General features: G+C 43.5%; 1 protein-coding gene across 3 annotated transcripts in view; it reads left to right on the forward strand.

Moving 5' to 3' along the window:
- Positions 1-22,919, forward strand: part of LOC147016544 (TOX high mobility group box family member 3-like) — a 177,924-nt gene that overhangs the window by 133,614 nt on the left and 21,391 nt on the right. For all 3 annotated transcript variants that reach the window (XM_085845282.1, XM_085845284.1, XM_085845283.1), the window contains one exon: positions 21,659-21,919. In XM_085845282.1, the coding sequence (XP_085701408.1) occupies positions 21,659-21,919 (261 nt within the window). The remainder of the gene's footprint in view (positions 1-21,658; positions 21,920-22,919) is intronic.

The raw sequence follows: 22,919 nt of genomic DNA on the forward strand, positions 1-22,919 counted from the left end.
GTCTATTGGAGAGTCTACTTTCAAAAGTCATAAGATGTCTATTGGATAGTCTACTTATAATAGTCGTAAGATGTCTATTGGATAGTCTACTTATAAAAAGTCATAAGATGTCAATTGGATAGTCTACTTATAATAGTCATGAGGTGTCTATTGGATAGACTACTTATAATAGTCATAAGATGTCTATTGAATAGTCTTATAATAGTCGTAAGATGTCTATTGGACACTCCACTTGTAATAGTCATAAGATGTCTTTTGGATAGTCTACTTATAATAGTCATAAGATGTCTATTGGATTGTCTACTTATAATAGTCATAAGATGTCTATTGGATAGTCTACTTATAATAGTCATAAGATGTCTATTGGATAGTCTACTTATAATAGTCATAAGATGTCTATTGGATTGTCTACTTATAAAAAGTCATAAGTTGTCAATTGGATACTCCACTTATAATAGTCATAAGATGTCTATTGGATAGTCTACTTATAATAGTCATAAGATGTCTATTGGATAGTCTACTTATAATAGTCATAAGATGTCTATTGAATAGTCTACTTATAATAGTCATAAGAGGTCTATTGGATAGTCTACTTATAATAGTCATAAGATGTCTATTGGATAGTCTACTTATAATAGTCATAAGATGTCTATTGAATAGTCTACTTATAATAGTCATAAGATGTCTATTGGAGAGTCGACTCATAAAAGTCATAAGATGTCTATTGGATAGTCTACTTATAATACTCATAAGATGTCTATTGAATAGTCTACTTATAATAGTCATAAGATGTCTATTGGAGAGTCTACTTTCAAAAGTCATAAGATGTCTATTGAATAGTCTACTTATAATAGTCATAAGATGTCTATTGGAGAGTCTACTTTCAAAAGACATAAGATGTCAATTGGATAGTCTACTTATAATAGTCATAAGATGTCAATTGGATAGTCTACTTATAATAGTCATGAGGTGTCTATTGGATAGACTACTTATAATAGTCATAAGATGTCTATTGAATAGTCTACTTATAATCGTCGTAAGATGTCTATTGGATACTCCACTTATAATAGTCATAAGATGTCTATTGGATAGTCTACTTATAATAGTCATAAGATGTCTATTGGATTGTCTACTGATAAAAAGTCATAAGTTGTCAATTGGATAGTCTACTTATAATAGTCATGCGGTGTCTATTGGATAGTCTACTTATAATAGTCGTAAGATGTCTAATGGATAGTCTACTTATAATCGGCATAAGATGTTTATCGGATAGTCTTCTTATAATAGTCATAAGATGTTTATTGGATAGTCTACTTATAATAGTCATAAGATGTCTATTGGAGAGTCGACTCATAAAAGTCATAAGATGTCTATTGGATAGTCTACTTATAATAGTCATAAGATGTCTATTGAATAGTCTACTTATAATAGTCATAAGATGTCTATTGGAGAGTCGACTCATAAAAGTCATAAGATGTCTATTGGATAGTCTACTTATAATACTCATAAGATGTCTGTTGAATAGTCTACTTATAATAGTCATAAGATGTCTATTGGAGAGTCTACTTTCAAAAGTCATAAGATGTCTATTGGATAGTCTACTTATAATAGTCGTAAGATGTCTATTGGATAGTCTACTTATAAAAAGTCAGAAGATGTCAATTGGATAGTCTACTTATAATAGTCATGAGGTGTCTATTGGATAGACTACTTATAATAGTCATAAGATGTCTATTGAATAGTCTACTTATAATAGTCGTAAGATGTCTATTGGATACTCCACTTATAATAGTCATAAGATGTCTATTGGATAGTCTACTTATAATAGTCATAAGATGTCTATTGGATTGTCTACTGATAAAAAGTCATAAGTTGTCAATTGGATAGTCTACTTATAATAGTCATGCGGTGTCTATTGGATAGTCTACTTATAATAGTCGTAAGATGTCTATTGGATACTCCACTTATAATAGTCATAAGATGTCTATTGGATAGTCTACTTATAATAGTCATAAGATGTCTATTGGATAGTCTACTTATAATAGTCGTAAGATGTCTATTGGATAGTCTACTTATAAAAAGACATAAGATGTCAATTGGATAGTCTACTTATAATAGTCATGAGGTGTCTATTGGATAGACTACTTATAATAGTCATAAGATGTCTATTGAATAGTCTACTTATAATCGTCGTAAGATGTCTATTGGATACTCCACTTATAATAGTCATAAGATGTCTATTGGATAGTCTACTTATAATAGTCATAAGATGTCCATTGGATTGTCTACTGATAAAAAGTCATAAGTTGTCAATTGGATAGTCTACTTATAATAGTCATGCGGTGTCTATTGGATAGTCTACTTATAATAGTCGTAAGATGTCTAATGGATAGTCTACTTATAATCGTCATAAGATGTTTATCGGATAGTCTACTCATAAAAGTCATAAGATGTCTATTGAATAGTCTACTTATAATAGTCATAAGATGTCTATTGGAGAGTCGACTCATAAAAGTCATAAGATGTCTATTGGATAGTCTACTTATAATACTCATAAGATGTCTATTGAATAGTCTACTTATAATAGTCATAAGATGTCTATTGGAGAGTCTACTTTCAAAAGTCATAAGATGTCTATTGGATAGTCTACTTATAATAGTCATAAGATGTTTATTGGATAGTCTACTTATAATAGTCATAAGATGTCTATTGGAGAGTCGACTCATAAAAGTCATAAGATGTCTATTGGATAGTCTACTTATAATAGTCATAAGATGTCTATTGAATAGTCTACTTATAATAGTCATAAGATGTCTATTGGAGAGTCGACTCATAAAAGTCATAAGATGTCTATTGGATAGTCTACTTATAATACTCATAAGATGTCTATTGAATAGTCTACTTATAATAGTCATAAGATGTCTATTGGAGAGTCTACTTTCAAAAGTCATAAGATGTCTATTGAATAGTCTACTTATAATAGTCATGAGGTGTCTATTGGATAGACTACTTATAATAGTCATAAGATGTCTATTGAATAGTCTACTTATAATAGTCGTAAGATGTCTATTGGATACTCCACTTATAATAGTCATAAGATGTCTATTGGATAGTCTACTTATAATAGTCATAAGATGTCTATTGGATTGTCTACTGATAAAAAGTCATAAGTTGTCAATTGGATAGTCTACTTATAATAGTCATGCGGTGTCTATTGGATAGTCTACTTATAATAGTCGTAAGATGTCTAATGGATAGTCTACTTATAATCGTCATAAGATGTTTATTGGATAGTCTACTTGTAATAGTGTTATGGCTGTGGAAATTCGCAATACACCATAAAGGGTCCTTAGATCAGTTATGGCGCTAAGTTCATGTGTAGTTAGTCTACACCTGTTGTTTAGGGGGAATATGTGTGATTCATCCGGGCTGCGACGCTTCGAGTTAGCCATTTTTCTTTTCTCTATCGTTATTTTGGATCCAACAACCTCAAACCAACCAACGACAACGGCAAAAAGAGAAACCTGCGCTAGTGTGTGGGTTTGCGCACCCCTCTGCGGTGCCAAGGCTGGCACGGGAAGGGGGGCAGGGCAGCTCCCTCCCCATTGGTGGAGGCCCGGCGTGAGGCGGTCGGAGTGGGGGAACGCCCCCCCTTCGAGAGCCTTCTGGAAACGCCTTGAAGGGAGGTGGAGCCGCGAACGGGGCGGAGCCCCGCGCGGCGAAGGGCGGAGCCCCGTCTTTCAAAAGGCAAACGGACACGAGGCTCAAGCTCTCTCTCTGATCGTGGCTCATGTTGGCTGTAGCTCTCTCCAAAAAGGCTCGGTATCTCTCTCCTTGGGTCTCACTCTCCAAAGCGCTCCCTTCCTCCTCTCTCGTTCCCGCGCTCGTGGCCCGGCACGGCCTGTTGGTTGAGACGCGGACGAGAGGCGCCGCAGTGCGGCCTGTGGTGGACCTGCGTGTCCAGACGAGGGGTGCCGGAGAGGGTTCGCCGGCCGCGTGGGAGGCCAGAACCAGGCGCGACCGCGCTGACGGTAGTAGGAGAGGAGGACTCGACGGTCCATGAGGAAAGTCACTTCTTTTCTTTTCTTTTCTGGCTTTTGTATGTGTGTTTGTGGCGCCAGTCCGACAAGTAAAACCTGTATAAGTGACTGTGCTGTAAATAATTGCCTTTTATTCGGTCGTAGTGCTTTCCTTTGTTCCTATTTGCCTGCTTACGTGTGTGAAATAAAGTGCTCGCTTGTTCAACTGTTCCCCCGTTTCGCGTGGTCCTTTCCTTTGTTGAATCTCCATCTTGCATCACGTAAGGGAGTGATCGTGGGTTTAAAATACCCAGTAACCAATCTGAACCGTCAAGGTTGACGATAACTCCGCTCGGTTATCCCTGTAGCACGGAACGAGCCGCTTAAGCGGTTCGTGTCCGGAGTCGACCTGTGGCGTGGTACAACCCCTCGGTAGGTTACCCGTGCGAGTACTTAGGTATATCGACTTTCGGCGATTCACCCTATTTCGCGTGGGTAGAATGCGGACTGGGTTGTGGTGAGGTTAAACCCCCACCCGTGACTCGCTCCTTGGCGATAGTTCCAGGAGGGTCACGACTGAATTGTCCGTTCCGGTGGGCGACGCGTCGCGATTCGAGTTACGTGGCCGATCGCACGCCGGGCGGGCGAAATTCGACATTGGTGTACAGGAGTGTGGGATTCAAATCCACTTCTTCGGTCTCCAACTAAATTTACGGGGATCGGATCAGAGGTGTGCGAAGCAACCCGCCCCCCCCCCCCCCCCGTTCCCCCCAAAATTACGAGCAGGCAAAATTTTAATCTCTTACGAGAAATAAGATGCAGTCTCAAGGCGAACGGGTGCCGGGGGTAGATATGTGTAGTAATGTAGAATCCATGGCCCGGGATGGTACTTCTTGTAATTTTAATCCGTGGGGGAGCTCAACCTCATATTCTGAGCACGAACTTTGCCGGCAAACGGAGTCGCAAGATGGTGGCGCGGCTGCACTTCAGCATGACACGAGGCGTGATCGGGCCGCTATTTGTAGCGCTACGAATGGCACGACACGAGGCGAGCGCTCCCAACAACTGTTTCAAAAAACCACGTGGACATGGCAGGCGAGGCAGGCGGACATCGGCGGGCTTCGGAAACAATTGGAGGAGAAATGGCAAACAAAGCTGGCAGAAATAAAAAAATAAATGCGCGCGATTTGATGGACGATATGGATGCGCACAAGAAGGCATTCAAGAGCGATATGCGAGGCCTGCAGGCGGGCATAAGGGCAATTGCATGCAATGAAACAAGGATAAGGGAGACAAATAAAAATGGAGACTAGGGGAGTAAAACAGACAACGATCCAGGAAGAAACTAATAGACACGAAGAGACAATAGAAAAAAAATGTATAGAGACGCGGGAGATAGAAAAAATAGAGGAGAGACTGCACGATAAAGACGGGGTGAAAGACGAGCACACACACATGGAGTTAGCGAGGCTTAATGGGGGCGAGCTGGCGGACTGTCTCGTGACCCGGTGCAAGCAGCTGGATAGCCTGCTTCGGGAACGAAGGGAGACACTATTCTGCCTTGAAGCTGATCTCGACCAGGTGGGTTCGGTTATGCTCCGCGGAGTTGAGGGGGCGAGTGTGCGGACGGGTGCACGAGGAGCTTGGGGGGTATAGAGACCCCAGAACCCCTTGTGGTAACAGAGACCACGCTAATCCCCAGCGTGATTGTCCCGGTGTGTGTGGTGAAAGGTGTGAGTGCGCCCCCGTGTGCGAGTGGTGTGGTCACGAGTGTGCTGAAATGTGTGCTTGCCAGCGCACCGTGTGTGGAACAAACCACGGGTGCAAGGGAAACGGCGCATGTGAGTGGAAGGCCGTGTGTGAGTGGAAGCACGTGTACGAGTGAAAGGGCATGCGTTAGTGAACGGCCGAGTGCAAGAGAGACCATGTGTGTGAGAGAGCGGTATGTGAGGGAGATGACGGTGGGCATGAGCGAACACACAGCCGTGTCTCCCGGTGTGAATGTAATGGAATGGAGTGTGAGCGTCATGACACGCAGGTGTGCGTGGGTCGAATGGCGACGGAGACGACGGCGACAGATTGACAAGGGCCGGGTAGCGGCCGTAGCTATTTTGAGCACCGCGCCGGGTTTACCCAGCGGGGAGCACGAGGTCCGTGCTGTGGTACGCACGAGGCCGCCACGTGCTCGGCTGCGGGAGTGAAACCCGGTCCGGAAACGCCAGTGGTGGATGTTGCTGATCCCGCGGACGGACAAAGGGAAGGCTGGATTACGGATTTGGACCGGACGGGTTCTCCACGCGGGCGTGTGTGTGAAGCTCTATGTGGCCTGTGCAGTGTGTTCTGTTCGCAGAGCGCACGACACAGGTCACAGACGGGCAGAGCACATGTGTTCGTGTGGGGAACCCCTCGATATGCGAGGCTTGTTTTTTTGATCCGCACGGTGACGTCATGGATGCACGTGTGGTTGGAATCCGGCAGGAGGGTGAATCCCTGCCGGATGGTACCGTCCAAGAGGGACGAGGTGTGTGAACAGCTGCCATGACGTCACGGGGAGTAAAAAAGTGCGACCTGCGAGTTGCCACGCTGGTGCGTAAGTGAATAGGAAAAAAAAAAGCAAGCCTTGCTTTCGGGTGAACAGGATTTCCCGGGCAAGGGGTGGAAGATCCCCTTGGCCTGGGCACAGGATGGAACGAGCTAGGGGGAAGGGTTAGCTTAGCTAGGCCGGCTTCATGGGGCAGGGGTAAGTCCTCATGGAGTCCGTGGAATGGATTAGGTAGAGGGATTTAGATGAGATTTAGGATGGAAAAATGGGACATTTTGAGGATAAAGACTTTGAATGTGTAGTGGGGACGTAGCTTAGCTACGTAGATTAAAAGGAACGTGCTGTAGTGTAAGGGATGACGAGGGAGCACGAGGTAGTTAGGGGATGTAGTGAGCAGGATGGCAGAATTCAGCGTTGTGTGTTGAAGAGTTGTGAGGTGGAGACATGATGAGTGAGTGAGGCCAGCGGGCCTAAGTGCATGGAGTGATTGTGGAATGCATGGTGCGATGAGTGATTGGGGGGAGGAGTGATTCCCGCCCAAGGGACCCCGGGGTCAGTATAGAGTGAGTTAGAGGGTTAGTTAAATTGACAAAATGGAGGTCGTTTTGCTGTTGGTGGGAAAGTAGGCTCGATACCCGCTTGGAGGGGTGCAGGAGCCCTGTTGACGGGTTGGGAGCGTGGCTGCGAAAGGTGAGTATCGCTGACTGGGTACCCCGGGCACCGGACTAGTCGGCTGTGGTAGGCCAAGGGCCCATGGGGGGCCGGGATAGGGTAGTGGTCACGGGTGCGCCCGCATGATGCAGGGGCCCGGGGCACAATTGGCCGCGTGGGCAGTGTCGTGGGCACGGGTGACCCTCGGAAAGGGGCCCGGGAAGCCAGCCTGCCACGTGAGCATTTCAGGGGAGTCGCCATGGAGGGCACTCCCCGGTGTTAAGGGAGCTGGTAGGCTTGGAGGCAGTGTAGTGCCCGGGGGTACCATAGCTGGAGAATCGGCAGAGGGTAGTTCCTGCCAAAGGAGCCACGCGTCCCAGCCACGAAACCATGTGAGGGCACAGGCGGAAAATTGGGGGGGCGAGGCCCGGAATTTGCGAGGACACCAACACAGGCGACGGGAATCTTTGTTTTCAGAACCGATAGATTAAGCGAGAGGTGCTTTTGGAAAGCCCTGGGGTAGTTAACAGGTAAATGGTTAGGGTAGATTAGGAAGTGTACCCCTCTGCACCATCCATCCCTTCGCTCTCGTTGTGGGCCGCTGGACCTATTTTGGGTAAAGATCACTGAACTCCGAGGAGGCCATCTTGAGGCTTGAGTTGGGCCTCGACGCAGGACGCTAGCTCTCCCTTATTCCCCACCAGGAAGGGAACGTAGGGGTTGGGAGTAGGCTAGGAGACGATAGGTTAGCCGAACAATGACAGTAAAGGGGGTTAGGGGACGATTTATAGTGAAGGGAAGTGAAAATAAAAATAAAAACAAAAAAAAAAGTTGGGGCTAAATTGGGTTTTGACAAATTAAGGGGGTGGGTATGGACAGAGACAGGCAAAGGCGATAGGTTGGGAGGGAGACAGTTGGTCGGTCCGAGCCCACCTTCTGAGTGGCCAGCACCACCGCACTCCCTCCACCAACCTCCACTGAAAGGCAAAGGCTGGCAAACTTCATCGGCTGGCTGTTACTTCAAGGCCTGTGCCGGCCCACTTCATCGGCTGGCTGTTTACTGCAAGGCCTGTGACGGTCGACTGTCTGCCGGCTGTTTTACTGCAAGGCCTGTGCCGGTCAGCTTCAGTGCCGACTGCGTTTGCTACAGCAGCCCTGTTTTGCCATGCCTTGCCTGCTACCTTTGCCATCCATGCCTACTGCCCTCATCTTTTGCCCCCGTTCTGTTTTGCATTTCCCCCCCCTTGTTCATTGCCATGTGCGCCAGGATCATTGTGCAAGCCGAGGACTGCCCTGTTGGCAGCTACAACACGGGCCTGCAGTGGCGGCCCGTGCACCGTGTTTGCGTCCATCCATCCATCCATCCATCCATCCATCCGTTGTGTTCACTGCGTGTGCCACTTGAGCTGGCACGGAGACTGTGTTTGCGCAGCTCGTGCGCTGTTGTGTTGGCTGCGTCCATTTCCGAGGGGAAGGCCTTGGACTGCGTGTGAGCAGCCGGCCACGTTCCCTATTACCTGCATTGCATGAGTCAGAGACTGCGTGCGAGCAGCCTGGCTCCCTGCTGACTTTTGTTTTTCTCTTTGGAGAGTCCATTGATCCTGGGCCATGGAATAGTGTAAATTATAAGGTTAAGGTGTTAAGATGTACTGTAAATATGAGTGCGCCCCGGCATGTCAGTCTTGCGCCGGCAATTTTATTTAAGTCGTCTGAATGAGTGGGTTTGTTTAGTTAGTTACTCAGCCCGTAGGTTATTTATTTTGGGGACACGAATACCATGAATGTCGCACTCAGGGATCCGAAGGTAAAACGTACTAGGGGAGAACTACACATGATGGCACACGAAAATTTGACGACTCGGGACGAGTCTGTAAAAAGGGGAGGGGTAGTGTTACGGCTGTGGAAATTCGCAATACACCATAAAGGGTTCTTAGATCAGTTATGACGCTAAGTTCATGTGTAGTTAGTCCACACCTGTTGTTTAGGGGGAATCTGTGTGATTCATCCGGGCTGCGATGCTTTGAGTTTGCCATTTTTATTTTCTCTATCATTATTTTGGATCCAACAACCTCAAACCAACCAACGACAACGGCAAAAAAACCTGCGCTAGTGCGCGGGTTTGCGCACCCCTCTGCGGTGCCAAGGCTGGCACGGGAAGGGGGGCAGGGCAGCTCTCTCCCCATTGGTGGAGGCCCGGCGTGAGGCGGTCGGAGTGGGGGCATGCCCCCCTTCGAGAGCCTTCTGGAAATGCCTCAAAGGGAGGTGGAACCGCGAACGGGGCGGAGCCCCGCGCGGCGAAGGGTGGAGCCCCGCCTTACAAAAGGCAAACGGCCGCGAGGCTCAAGCTCTCTCTCTGATCGTGGCTCATGTTGGCTGTAGCTCTCTCCAAAAAGGCTCGGTCTCTCTCTCCTTGGGTCTCGCTCTCCAAAGCGCTCCCTTCCTCCTCTCTCGTTCCCGCGCTCGTGGCCCGGCACGGCCTGTTGGTGGAGACGCGCACGGGATGCGCCGCAGTGCAGCCTGTGGTGGACCTGCGCGTCTGGACGAGGGGTGACGGAGAGAGTTCGCCGGCCGTGTGGGAGGCCGGAACCAGGCGCGACCACGCTGACGGTAGTAGGAGAGGAGGACTCGACGGTCCATGAGGGAAGTCACTTCTTTTCTTTTCTTTTCGGGCTTTTGTATGTGTCTTTGTGGCGCCAGTACGACAAGTAAAACCTGTATAAGTGACTGTGCTGTAAATAATTGCCTTTTATTCGGTCGTAGTGCTTTCCTTTGTCCGTATTTGCCTGCTTTTGTTCCTATTTGCCTGCTTACGTGTGTGAAATAAAGTGCTTGCTTGTTCAACTGTTCCCCCGTTTCGCTTCGGTCTTTCCTTTGTTGAATCTCCATCTTGCATCACGTAAGGGATTTATAGTGGGTTTGAAACACCCGGTAACCAATCTGAACCGTCAAGGTCGACGATAACTCCGCTCGGTTATCCCTGTAGCACGGAACGAGCCGCTTAAGCGGTTCGTGTTCGGAGTCGACCTGTGGCGTGGTACAACCCCTCGGTAGGTTACCCGTGCGAGTACTTAGGTATATCGACTTTCGGCGATTCACCCTATTTCGCACGGGTAGAATGCGGACTGGGTTGTGGTGAGGTTAAACCCCCACCCGTGACTTGCTCCTTGGCGATAGTTCCAGGAGGGTCACGACTGAATTGTCCGTTCCGGTGGGCGACGCGTCGCGATTCGAGTTCCGTGGCCGATCGCACGCCGGGCGGGCGAAATTCGTAACAATAGTCATAAGATGTCAATTGGATAGTCTACTTATAATCGTCATAAGATGTTTATTGGATAGTCTACTTATAATAGTCATAAGATGTCTATTGGATCGTCTACTTATAATAGTCATAAGATGAACGAGCAAATAATATTGCACCTGTCCCACCATGTTACTTTGCTGTTTAGGAAATAAAACGTCATCCTCTTGAAGTTTGCTTGATGCCTTGGTGACCATTAAAAATAAATTGTATGAATTTTGAATTCTTGGTCTGTTTGAGTGTTTTCTACTTCTCTGTATCATAATAGCCGTTCCCCAAGCCCATCACACAATCTGAAATAATGTGATAGTTGGATTCGTGCCAGGAAGTACAAAGTCCAAGGTAATTTTGCTTCAACTGTTGTTTTTACACAAGATACAGCTGCAAACAACCTTTAGCCTGAATCTGTTGACTACTACCAAATCGAGAAAAACTACAACGGTACTTGGTTATAGCGAATATCTCTGCCAGGCTGAAGAGTTTACGTTTTGTTATTCCACTGATAGGTCGGATCTGCTGACCTGAACCAAAGTCGAATTGGCTTGTTCTTGTCACGTAATCAACTCATCCACAACTTTAAAAAATATCGTGCTATACTGTCGAACTCCCGCTATTCGTGGATTCGCTCTTCACCGCCAACCCCACATATTCGCCCATCATAAAGTGTCACCTGCTTCGACATTCACATTTCGCATATTTGTTTTTTCTTTTCAAAAAAAGGATTTAAATATATATATTTTTTTACACTTCTTGACTAATCTCCTGTATCCAACTGGGAAAGTAGAAATCAGCCAACATCACAGCATTACATAAAATGGTGTAAAAACGGATGTCCTTAACTACAGCCCAATTAGCTCACTGTACTTCCAATCATCAGCAAGGTCATGGAATCCATCATCGCAGTTGATATAAAATCATTCTTTTTCTCCAACAGCCTCGTCTCAAATCATCAATTCGGATTCAGACCTGGTGGTCACTCTACCTTGGACATGCTGCTTCTACTCACCCAACAATGGATGGAGGCCCTCAATATCAGATATGAGATCAGGGCCATCTCTCAGGACATATCTCAAGCTTTTGATGTGGTCTGGTATCCAAACCTGCTCTCCAAACTGTATGCCTATGGAATCCAAGGCCAACTCCACTCTGGATGACTGACTTCCTCTACTACCGTAGATGATTTGTGGCTCTCAACAGAACCCTTTCATCTCCTCTCCTTGTCAAGGCTGGAGAACCCCAAGGCAGTGTTCTAGACCCCATATTATTCCTAATCTTCATCAATGATCTCACAGATTCTGGAAAATCCTCTTTATCTCTTTGCTGTTGACTCCATTCTCTGCCATGACATCCATCATCCTCTGACAGACAGGCAGCAGCCTCTTCCCTCTCCTCAAACCTTGACAAAACCAAAGTGTTCAAACACAATTTTTCTAATGTATACATAGTCCACCTCTTGTATTCTCCCTTACCCCTCATCGTTACCTGCATGTTTGTTTGTCCGTCTCCATCTAATTTCTCCCTCCACCCTGCTGTTGGTGTTTCCCCTTTCTCCTGCTGTTCCCTTTGTTATGTTGTGTCCCGATTGATTCTGTGTAATCGCTCTTCATGTAAAAAATAAAAATAAATTAAAAAAAAATCTTTTTTAAACAATGCACTGACATTCACAGCATTTTTCAGGAACGTGTACCCCGCGAAGAGCACGATCTGACAGTATATCGTATTTGACCCCATTTCTTAATGGTGGAAAATCACTTTTGAAAATTTAAAAATTCTCTAATCTTGATCCAGATTCGGATCTTCACAAAAATCTAATTAATTTGCCCTTGTCACACACCGAACCTGTTCACCAAGTTTCGTCCGAATCAGTCCACAACTTTTTGAGATATCATGCTCTATATTGATTTAGCACTCTCTCATTGGTGAAGAATCACTTAAAAAGTTATCAGATCTGGATCCGGATTTGGATCTTCACCAAAATTGAATCAATTCTTCCTTGTTACACACCCAACATGTCCACCAAGTTTCATCCGAATCCGTCCACAACTTTTTGAGATATTCTGTTCACAGACAGACAAACAGACAGACAGAAACAGGCATGAAAACATAACTTCCATCCACCTTCCATGGCGGAGGTAAAAAGCTCGGCATGGTCGAGTGAACAGTATACCTTTGGAAGAAGGGATTGACATCGCCCATGAGATAAAATCACTGTTCTGAAGCTTAGTGTAGAAAGTGAACAGGATTGGTAGGTAAAGCTTTATGGAGTGGAAGGTTGATTTCGAGGTTTTGATCGATTCCTGAAGGATATTGGCCAGTCACTCGGGAAACTTGAGGACAGTGAAGAAGCTCGTATGAATATCAGCCATACAGTGAGGTTGGATAGGGCTGCAAGAGATGAGTTTCTTCTTTTTTTCTTTGTAATCCTACATCTATCAGTCCAGATTTGATTACACTGAAATGTCATTTCCTCTTTCATTACAGTGATTGGCATCATTGGTTGTGTTCGGCTTTAATCCAATACCGTATCAGCTATTACATATCAACGTAAACAATTTTACTCTTTATTATTTCGGATCTGTGAAATTATGTTTGTTGTGGTATATTTTACTCTTTTTTTTTTTTAAACAATGATGATTGGTTCTTTTACTTGTGCTGGCAGGATGGCCGAGAGGTACGCACAACTGCCTCTATGCTGTCTAGCCTGTATTTGAATCTCAGCCCAGCTATGAAAACTGTCATATCGGTGTTTCACAGGGAGGGTGATTCATCAATGTATGTGCCGTCCTTTAGATGGATGTTAAACTGGGCGTCCTGTCTGCCAGCATTAGTTGGTAGACGTGAAAGTTCCCTTGCTGTCCTTCGTGAAGAGAAGACGAACTATTGCTGGCACCCTGATCAAATTACAAAATGCCTGCCCTAACTACTTCGTCTAATGTCTGGCCTGGCAATCCGGTTCATAAAAGATGGGCCAAAAACTTCCCTCTGCCAATCCCCCAAGAACATTGGAATATTTGTGCATTTTAAAGAAAGAAGAAGAATGTTGTTTTTATTTCTGTCCCTGTTATCATCTCATCAAGTGTTATCCCATGCCATTTGTGGATACTTATTTTAAAAAATTAACTTCGTATAAAATTCGCAACTTTTGAAATTGGCTAAAATAATGAGAAATGCACGTTATTTTTCGGTTAAATTTTTTTATATTATTTGTGTGAAGAATAATGAATACAGGATTGTAAAATTATATTTCTAATCAAATATTGTGGAGGCACCCAGGCTGTGATCCTACCGAGCTACGTGTGACACGGGAATGGCACAGATGGCATGTCATGCTGTTTTATGGTATAAAAGCCGTATCAATACGTTATGAACGTGATTGGAGCTACTCTTTACTTTGTATGAAAGCACTTTTGTTTGCACACGAATCCCCGGCCATGTGCTTTCTGCAATGCCTTTCTGCAAACAAACACTGTTGATCTTGATTGAGATCCAACAATGGTCTGTTGATCCATCATTTCTTGTCTCTGCCATATTCCTTCGAGTCTGTTCCAAACTCCGCCAGCTTCTTTATTCTAACTTCTTCTTTCTCCTTAAATTTTCATTTACAGTATGTTCCTTTATTTTCATCTCTTTCATTTTCTGTTGATCATTGCTTTGGTTCAGAAGAATCAAAAACTTTTCAATTTTTGTGATACTTTCATGCTTCAGCAGGCTACCCTACTTTCTACTTGTAAATTGCTTGCATAAGAAGTGAAAAGTGATTTTATTCTGCATGAAAATAATCAAAAATGAAACGAACATTGGAAAAATGGGAAGGAAAGAGATTGCAAAACTTATAAAACTATAACGACACTCAGTTGAGCACGTACCTCCGCCAGGCTGAACAGTTTACGTTTTGTATCCACTGATAGGCTGGATCTGGATCTGGACCTGAACCACAATCGAATCGGCTTATTCTTGTCACCTCCCCAACTCATCCACCAAGTTTTGTCATAACTCGTCCACAACTTTTTGAAATATCCTTCTATATGTCGTTTTGGCTAAATCTTTCAATGGTGAAGAATCACTTAAAAATTCTTCACCAAAATCCAGATTCTGGATTCAGATCTTCGCAAAAATCGATTTTATTCGTCCTTGTCACCCACCAAACCTGTCCACCAATTTTCGTCCTAATCCGTCTATAACGTTTTGAGATATTGTGTTATATAGTATATAGTTTTTAGTTCTATCACTCAATGATGAAGAATCACTTAAAAAAATTATAGTTTCCGGATCCATATCCGGATCTTCACCAGAATCTGATCAATTCGTCCTTGTTACAAACCCAACCTGTCCACCAAATTTTGTCCACAACTGTTTGAGATATCCTGCTCACAGATAAACAATCAAACAGACAGACAGACAGGGATGAAAACATAACCTCCATCCACCTTCAGTAGCAGAGGAAACTATGTGACAAAAAGACAAACAAACAAACAGACAAGAAGGTGTCAGGCGGTCGCCTGACAGGTATGACGAAAATCATGTAAATGACGTCACTGTCACCTTGACCTTTGACATAAATAGTCAAAACACATTGACATCTCACTTTTGTCCTTTGGAATCTTCTGGTAAAGTTTGATGAAGACAGCTGAAAGTGTTTGCGAGTTATCGTACTCACACACACACACACACACACACACACACACACACACACACACACACACACACACACACACACACACACACACACACACACACAATGAAAATTTTCAATTTTCGTCATAACAAACAGGGGTGAATACATAACCTCTGTCCACGGTCGGTGGCCAAGGTAACTAAATGTCAAACAAGTAGCGGTACATTCAAAGTACACCGCCCCCATGCAAAATAAATAAATAACAAATCCTCCAGCGCATGACATCATCGGGCGCCTTCAGCGCCTGGCGATACCGCCTTGCAGCACGTGGAGTCGGAATTCAGAGGAAGTGGTGCACAATAATTGATTGTTTAATTGCACAATTAAAATAAACAATAATCGCAAAATAATTAATTTCCCAATCAATTCCCGAATAGCACACCTAATCCACCACAGTTTCATCCAAATCTGTAACTTTTGGAAAATTAAGTTATGAATTGAAAAATAAATAATTAATCGATTAATTGATTAATCAATAAATCAAAATACTCTTTATAGCCAAATAATTGTTCACTGTCATGTCCAAATATCAGCTTCCTAGCTCAAAAGGTGCCTGGGATGTTGCCCAGATGAGAAAGAAAATAAAGAAGTGATTAATAAATCGATAATAATGAAGTAATTAATAAATTAATTGATTGATTAATAAAAAAATACCGTTTTTGCCAAAGCACATCTTCACTTTTGTCTCCAAATTTCAGCTTCCTAGCTCAAAGGATGGCTGAGATATCACCAGGATAAACAAACAAGAAAACGGAGTGATGAGTACTCCCTTCTTTCGGTGCCTGGCGATGACGTCACGCATTGCCTGGATGTAGAATTGGGAAGGAGCGGTGTACAACAGAGAAAGAAACAAAGAGACAAACAAGGTGTATACATATCCTCCATCCACCTTTGGTGGCAGAGACAACAATAAACAAGTAAATGTTAACAAATTTCATTGCTGAAAAAACAGATGGAGCATTTCTGGAGTGGAGTTCCAAGAATGGAAAGCAAACTGATGATTTTAAATCAAAGATTGAACTGATATTACTGGACGTTTGCAACAACGACAAGACACCGTTACTATTGTTTTGAAGCAAAGTACAGCTCAGGATTCTGTAGTTACAAGTTTGTTTGTTTTTTGGAGGATCAAAATGTTGATGCCATCTCGACTGGTTCCTGAAGATTTACCAAGGTTGGCCAGAAATATTTCTTGCATTTCAGATAGCAAGCTCACCTTTTCGAGGAAAAAGCTTGAAAAGGCGAGTTTGGGGTGGTTCGGACTAGTGATTGGGGAGCAAAGATTGGGTGCCCTGACATTATTCAGCAAAGAGGGAAATCAGATACTTTATCTCTTTGCAGGCTGTGCCCCTGATGATACTATCCTTCATGAGTGAAGGCTTGGATGAAGATCACGTTGGTAGAGCTACACTTGACAAGTTGTTAACCGAGTTATGTACAGTGGAGGGAAACATATAATTGGGGTTGGATCCCAAGTGATCCTCATGCGAGGTAATGTTTTAATAAGAAAGTGGATACAAGGAAGTTTTACCTGATCATTTCTAAAAGAGAATATGATCCATTTTGAAAGAAATGCATTAGATTGCCAAGTGATTGGGGAAGGCTTGTAGTTTAACAGAAAAACTTAGCTGTGACTCACTAATCTCAATAGTAACCTTACCCATAGCTCTACCCTAATGTTAACTCCAGTGCTAAATAACAAGGTCAATATCAACACAAATGCACCACTAATCCCAGAAGTAAACTTTTCACCAATTCCAGGAATATCCATAACATTGAGCATATAAGGGGTCAAGAACAGGTAAGGACCAGTGTGGGCCCATTGAGGAATAGCACTGGGACAGTGGTTCGTGATGAAGGTGAGATGGCAGGCTTATTAAACAGGTATTTTGCTTCAACTTTTACACAAGAACAGTCAGGAGAATTACCAATAGCTGAGAGTATCCATCAAGGAGGTGAGGAAGGGCTTTTACAGAAGATCCATGGAGTGGAGGAAGTGAAGGAACAGCGAGGTAATCTAAGAGTCGATAAGGCTCCGGGTCCAGATAATATGCACCCGAGAGTATTGATGGAGGCGACTGAGCAGGTAAGCGAGACGTTAACGGATATTTTCAATATTTCCCTGGAGTCAGGACAGGTACCGGAGGATTGGAGAGTAGCAAATGTAACACCATTATTTAAGAAAGGATCCAGAGAAGAATTGGGAAACTATAGACCTGTTAGTTTGACTTCAGTTGTGGGGACGGTGTTGGAGACATTAATTAAGGACCAGATAAGGAACCATTTAAAGATATACAAACTAATTAAAGGTTGTCAGCATTGGTTTACTAAAGGTAGTTCCTGTTTAACAAATCTTTTAGAGTTCTATGAAGCAGTGTCTGATAGGGTGGATGATAGAAAGGCAGTGGACATAGTATATCTCGACTTTAAGAAGGAATTTGATAAGGTACCACATCGGAGGTTGTTAGCCAAAGTGAGGGCTTGTGGAGTGGTTGGTTAGGTAGTTGATTGGATTGCAAACTGGCTTAGTGGTAGGAGGCAAAGAGTGGCTGTAAATGGGAGGATGTCTTGCTGGGAGGATGTAAGTTGTGGGGTACCTCAGGGATCAGGACTCGGGCCATGATTATTCATGACTTACATCAATGATTTAGATAGTGGGGTAAAGAGTAAGCTTTCCAAATTTACAGATGACACAAAGCTTGGAGGTAAGGTCGATAGCAGAGAGGGGTGAGAGAGAGAAGAAGAAGAAGAAGAAGAAGAAGAAGAAGAAGAAGAGAGAGAGAGAGAGAGAGAGAGAGAGAGAGAGAGAGAGAGAGAGAGAGAGAGAAAGAGAAAGAGAAAGAGAGAGAGAGAGAGAGAGAGAGAGAGAGAGAGAGAGAGAGAGAGAGAGAGAGAGAGAGAGAGAGAGAGAGAGAGAGAGAGAGAGAGAGAGAGAGAGAGAGAGAGAGAGAGAGAGAGAGAGAGAGAGAGAGAGAGAGAGAGAGAGAGAGAGAGAGAGAGAGAGAGAGAGAGAGAGAGAGAGAGAGAGAGAGAGAGAGAGAGAGAGAGAGAGAGAGAGAGAAGGAGAGAGAGAGATTTGATCAGATTTAAGAAAGTCTGGATACTTGCAGAGATTGGGCAAAAGATTGACAGATGTAGTTGAGCATAAACAAATGTAAGGTGCTGGGGATATGGAAGAATAATGAAAAATCAAAGATGACATGATGTAAGGGGCAATCATGGAGCTTATATGCCTGTTGTTGGTTTAACTTAAGATCTTTGGGTCCTGAAGTCAAGCCCCTGTCATGTCGTTGAATTAACATCAGGTGGGTTGATGCAGCCTATCATCGTTCCGACGACGGCAAAATGAGTACCAGCTTATTAGTAACAGGGGCATTGCATCAGTGGCACAGCCACACCCCCAGAAAATTATACAACCAAGCAGCTACAGGCTGCATATGAATAAATAAATAGAAAGAAATGGAGCGTATCACACAGGAGAAGGATCTGTGGATGGTAATTTATGGATGGGGTTGGGGGGGGTAAGCAGACTGCAATGCCAGGCAGCTGCAGGTAAAGCAAACTGGATTTTAGAATGTATTTGTGGGGGGATAAATCAAAAGGAGGAGAGGAGATTGGGACCATACTCTGTGCAGAGCATTGGTGCTGCTTAAGCAGCCTCCTTGGCTAGTGGGCACTATCTTGGATGGGTCACCACTCCAACACAGTATACCAGCAAGCTGGCACTCATTTTGCCGACCCCAGAAGGATGACAGGCAGAGTTAACCCCACCTGGTATTAATTCAACAGCTGACCGGGATTTGAACTCAGGACCCTCGGATCTAAAGCCCACCACCCGAACCATTAAGTCAGCACCAGGCATATACCACAAAAGAGCAGGTTTGAACACTGTTTTGGCATGTAGTGAAGCCCCATCTCAAATATTGTGTGCAGTTTTGGTCACCACAGCTCAAGGACATAGCTGCCATGGAGAGCGTTCAGTGTCAGGCTGCTAGATTGTTTTCAGGCCGAGATAGACTCAGCTATGAGGAGGGCCTGAAGGAGACAGGGCTTTTTCATTAGAAAGGAGGCGATTACGAGGTGAATGATAGAAATGTTGAAGATAATGAAGGTGAGAGACAAAATGAATGCAAAAGAATTATTCAGTGGAATAGACATTGATAGGACCAGGGGCCAGAGCCTGAGAGTAAAGAAGAGGAGAGTTAAGACACTAGTACCGTAATGTGAGGGTTAACGCATGGAATGGTCTCCTTGGAAAGGTAGTGGCAACAGAAACAGTAGATAAGTAAAATTTGAATTAGATAGGTACCTGGAAGTTATGGAGATAGAGGGGTACAGAGAGAGATGTTGTCAGGACTGGTTGGTAAATTGAGTATGGATGGGTGATTGTGAGCATGTGTGCCGATTGTGATGTCTGCATGAGGGTCTCGTCAAGGGATAGTGTGTGGTCGGTGTTGTACATTCACCTGATAAGCGCCTTCGCCCCCACCCCACTCTCCCCCTCAAAAAGTGAACAAACAAAGAAAAAATCCCATTTTTAGCACCCTGTTCTCATCCCCATTCCCCCTTCCACCATATCCCTAATGAAATGATGTCATTAGCTTTGACAGATTCATTACCCTGCACACCAAGCAAAAAGTGCGCTTCAGCAATTAGTTCATTTATTAGTCCTCCAATAGTTTCACCAAAGGGGACTTTAGGTTTGCTCTCCGTCTGTCTGTGCGTCCGACCCCACCTGTGGTTTTCAGCCGTTTTCCCCCATTCCCTCCACCATATTCAACTGAAACTTGGTCCATGGCTTTAATATGATAAGTTTCAGAAAAAGTTCGAATGATAAGTTACAGAATAAGTTTCAGAGCGTTTCGTCAATTTTTCACAGAGTTATGCTCTTTGTGGACTTGGAAGATATCACTTATTATCCATGGGTCAGTGTTCAGCTGCCTTGACTCCACCCCACTGCTTTACACCCATTGGTTGGACAGCTGGCCTGACTCCACCCCAATTAAAATATTACGTGCCGCCATTCCATGCATCAGCACACATCGGTGGGCCTCAGGCTTAAGGACTGGGTGTTCGTCTATGGTCTAGTGCAATTGGAATTACACATGCACATAAGCCGTACGCATGTTTTTGCTGCATGTATGTACATGGGGTTAATTTTTAAAAAAAATTTTTTGCACTGAACACGCCATTATACACCGCCCAACTAAACGAACCTTCATTGGGACTGGTAGGGGACATGTATTGCAAAACAATTCTCGCTCTTATTCGGTCTGTCTGTCTTTCTGTCAACAAACATCAGTGTATGATCGAGAAACTACTTAATCTCAATGGAATTTTATATTTTGAACACAAATCAGAATATTAACCTGCAGTTTAGCAGTACTTTGGCTCTGAATTTGGCAAGGTCACTGTCTTGTTCAGCTCTTGAACCGAGAAGTAAGCTGATGGTTTTAGATGTTGAAAGACTTTATTCAGAACATCACAACTAAAAAAACAAGCTCAAATGAGCTAAGATCCTCGTCTTCTTAATGATGACGTCATAAAAACGAATATGACGTCATTGTGATGTATCAGGTTTGCGATAAATTATCTGTGCTAATGCCCGGCTTGATTCCCACAAACAAAATTCAAACAGCTTGCCTAGTTTCGGAGATAATGGTATAGGCGATTTCCATTAGCGGAGATATTATGACGTCAACTTTTTTTCTAGGAAGAATTTACAAAATCGGAGATGGTTACTGCCTGCGCGTGGGCTTTCTGCATATACACGGCAAGTTTCACGAAGATCTGATGAAAACTCTGGGTTGTGAAACAAAAAATGTCAAAAAATAGGAATGACGTCATAAAGATTGATATGACGTCATAGTGATGTATCATATGCGCGGTAATTCATCTCTGCTAATGCCCTGTTCGATTCCCGCAAACAGAATTCAAAAAGCTTGCCTAGTTTCGGAGATAATTTTTTAGGCGATTTCCATTAGCGGAGATATTTTGATGTCATAACTTTTTTTCTCGGAGGAATTTTCAAAATCGGAGATGGTTACTGTCTGCGCAGGGTATTTTTTACATACATACATATATATATATATATATATATATATATATATATATATATATATATATATATATATATATATATATATATATATATATATGCCAAGTTTCAGGAAGTTTCGATGAAAACTGTAGGCTGTGAAACAAAAAAGTCCACAAGAAGAAGATGAAGAACAACAACATCAGTAAGACTTTGAGATCCTCCACGAGGATCTAAAAATTGAGCGACATTAAATTTATAGATGAAGATCTTTTCAGAACCAGCTCATTATTCTTGATGATCAGTTTCCAGGCTGACAAGTGAGATGTAATACAAGGTGTAAACTTGGATTCGGAGTAGATTCAGAATATGTGCCATAATATCATTGATTGCGCTCAGCACAAAATGCTCCTTTGTCATATTTTGCTGTTTGCAGGCTATGAGCCAAGCCAATGGACCTTGCTTTGGACGAGAGGCTGCCATGGGTTTCCCGCGGATGCTGCCAGTGACAAGTATGGCTCAAAGAACACTACTCGACCACCATGGCCCACTATCAACCATAAACCAGTCTCATCTAGGGCTTGCTGCACGCACTGTGTCTGTGACATATGGGTCACCATCTCCACCGGGTAGCAAGTCAGCGACACCATCTCCTACAAGCTCTGCAAATGATGAAGAGGGAGATGATACGAGTCGGGTGCAGACCTCCTCTTCTTGTCCTTTCCTTTCAACCCCCGTCCTCACTTAACACAACATGACAATAATATCTAAAATTCTTTACATTCATTAATACATTTTCATTTATTTTTTCAATTTATCATTGATTCTGAGCACCTTTGAATCCATTGTGTGATGTTTAATTGTAAATTGTATATCAGCATTACAGAATCAAAACACCTTGATATTAATTAAATAGTTTGCAGTGTGGCTCGTTGCGAGCATCAGGCCTGGCCAGTTTGCATTGAAGACTTGGGCCAAAAACTTCCTCTGACAAACCTCACAAGAACATGGGAATAATTGTGGCCATTAAAGAATAAGTAAAAGCAGTGTAATTAGTTTACTTCAACTGCTTCTTCTCCCCTGCCACCAACCAACCACCACTCCCTCCACCCCTCCAAAAATGGTGTAATTTGGATTTGCCATCTTATATTCAATGTCGTACAACTTGTCTTTTGTTAAATTAATTAGAGTACCCATTATTATAACCAACACGTGTTGCAAACCCATGGTACTCAATATCAATTTTTGTTGAAGGTCTGCAGTCAGCTCATTACCTTAAGCAGGGCTCGACATTAACTGGTGCGCAGATGCCTAAAGCACCTAATGTTAGTGTCGGGCACCCAAATTTCATAAGTGAATGGGTTTTGGATGCCCGACCGGGCACCCTCAAAATCGCATAATGAATCTCAATTTTGACCCCAAATTTACGATTACCATGATCAGACTGACAAGGTTTTTGAAATCAACTTTGTACGATGAAATATCGCCAAAGTTAGAGGGACTATTAATAATTCTCAAATGCACTACACTCACATGTGTTCTGCGGGAAGATGCAGCGAACTTTCAAATACATATGAACCAAAATGTGAAAACGATTTGTGATCACCTCTGAGCTCCATCCAAAAGAACGTACATTCTTCTGATAAATCTTGTATCTTTTGATAATCGTATGCATAAATATCCATTTTTCAGACTTG

This window comes from Eptatretus burgeri, chromosome 11, assembly GCF_056783735.1.
Source record: "Eptatretus burgeri isolate ZD-2024b chromosome 11, Ebu_testis_v1, whole genome shotgun sequence".
Lineage (NCBI taxonomy): Eukaryota > Metazoa > Chordata > Myxini > Myxiniformes > Myxinidae > Eptatretus > Eptatretus burgeri.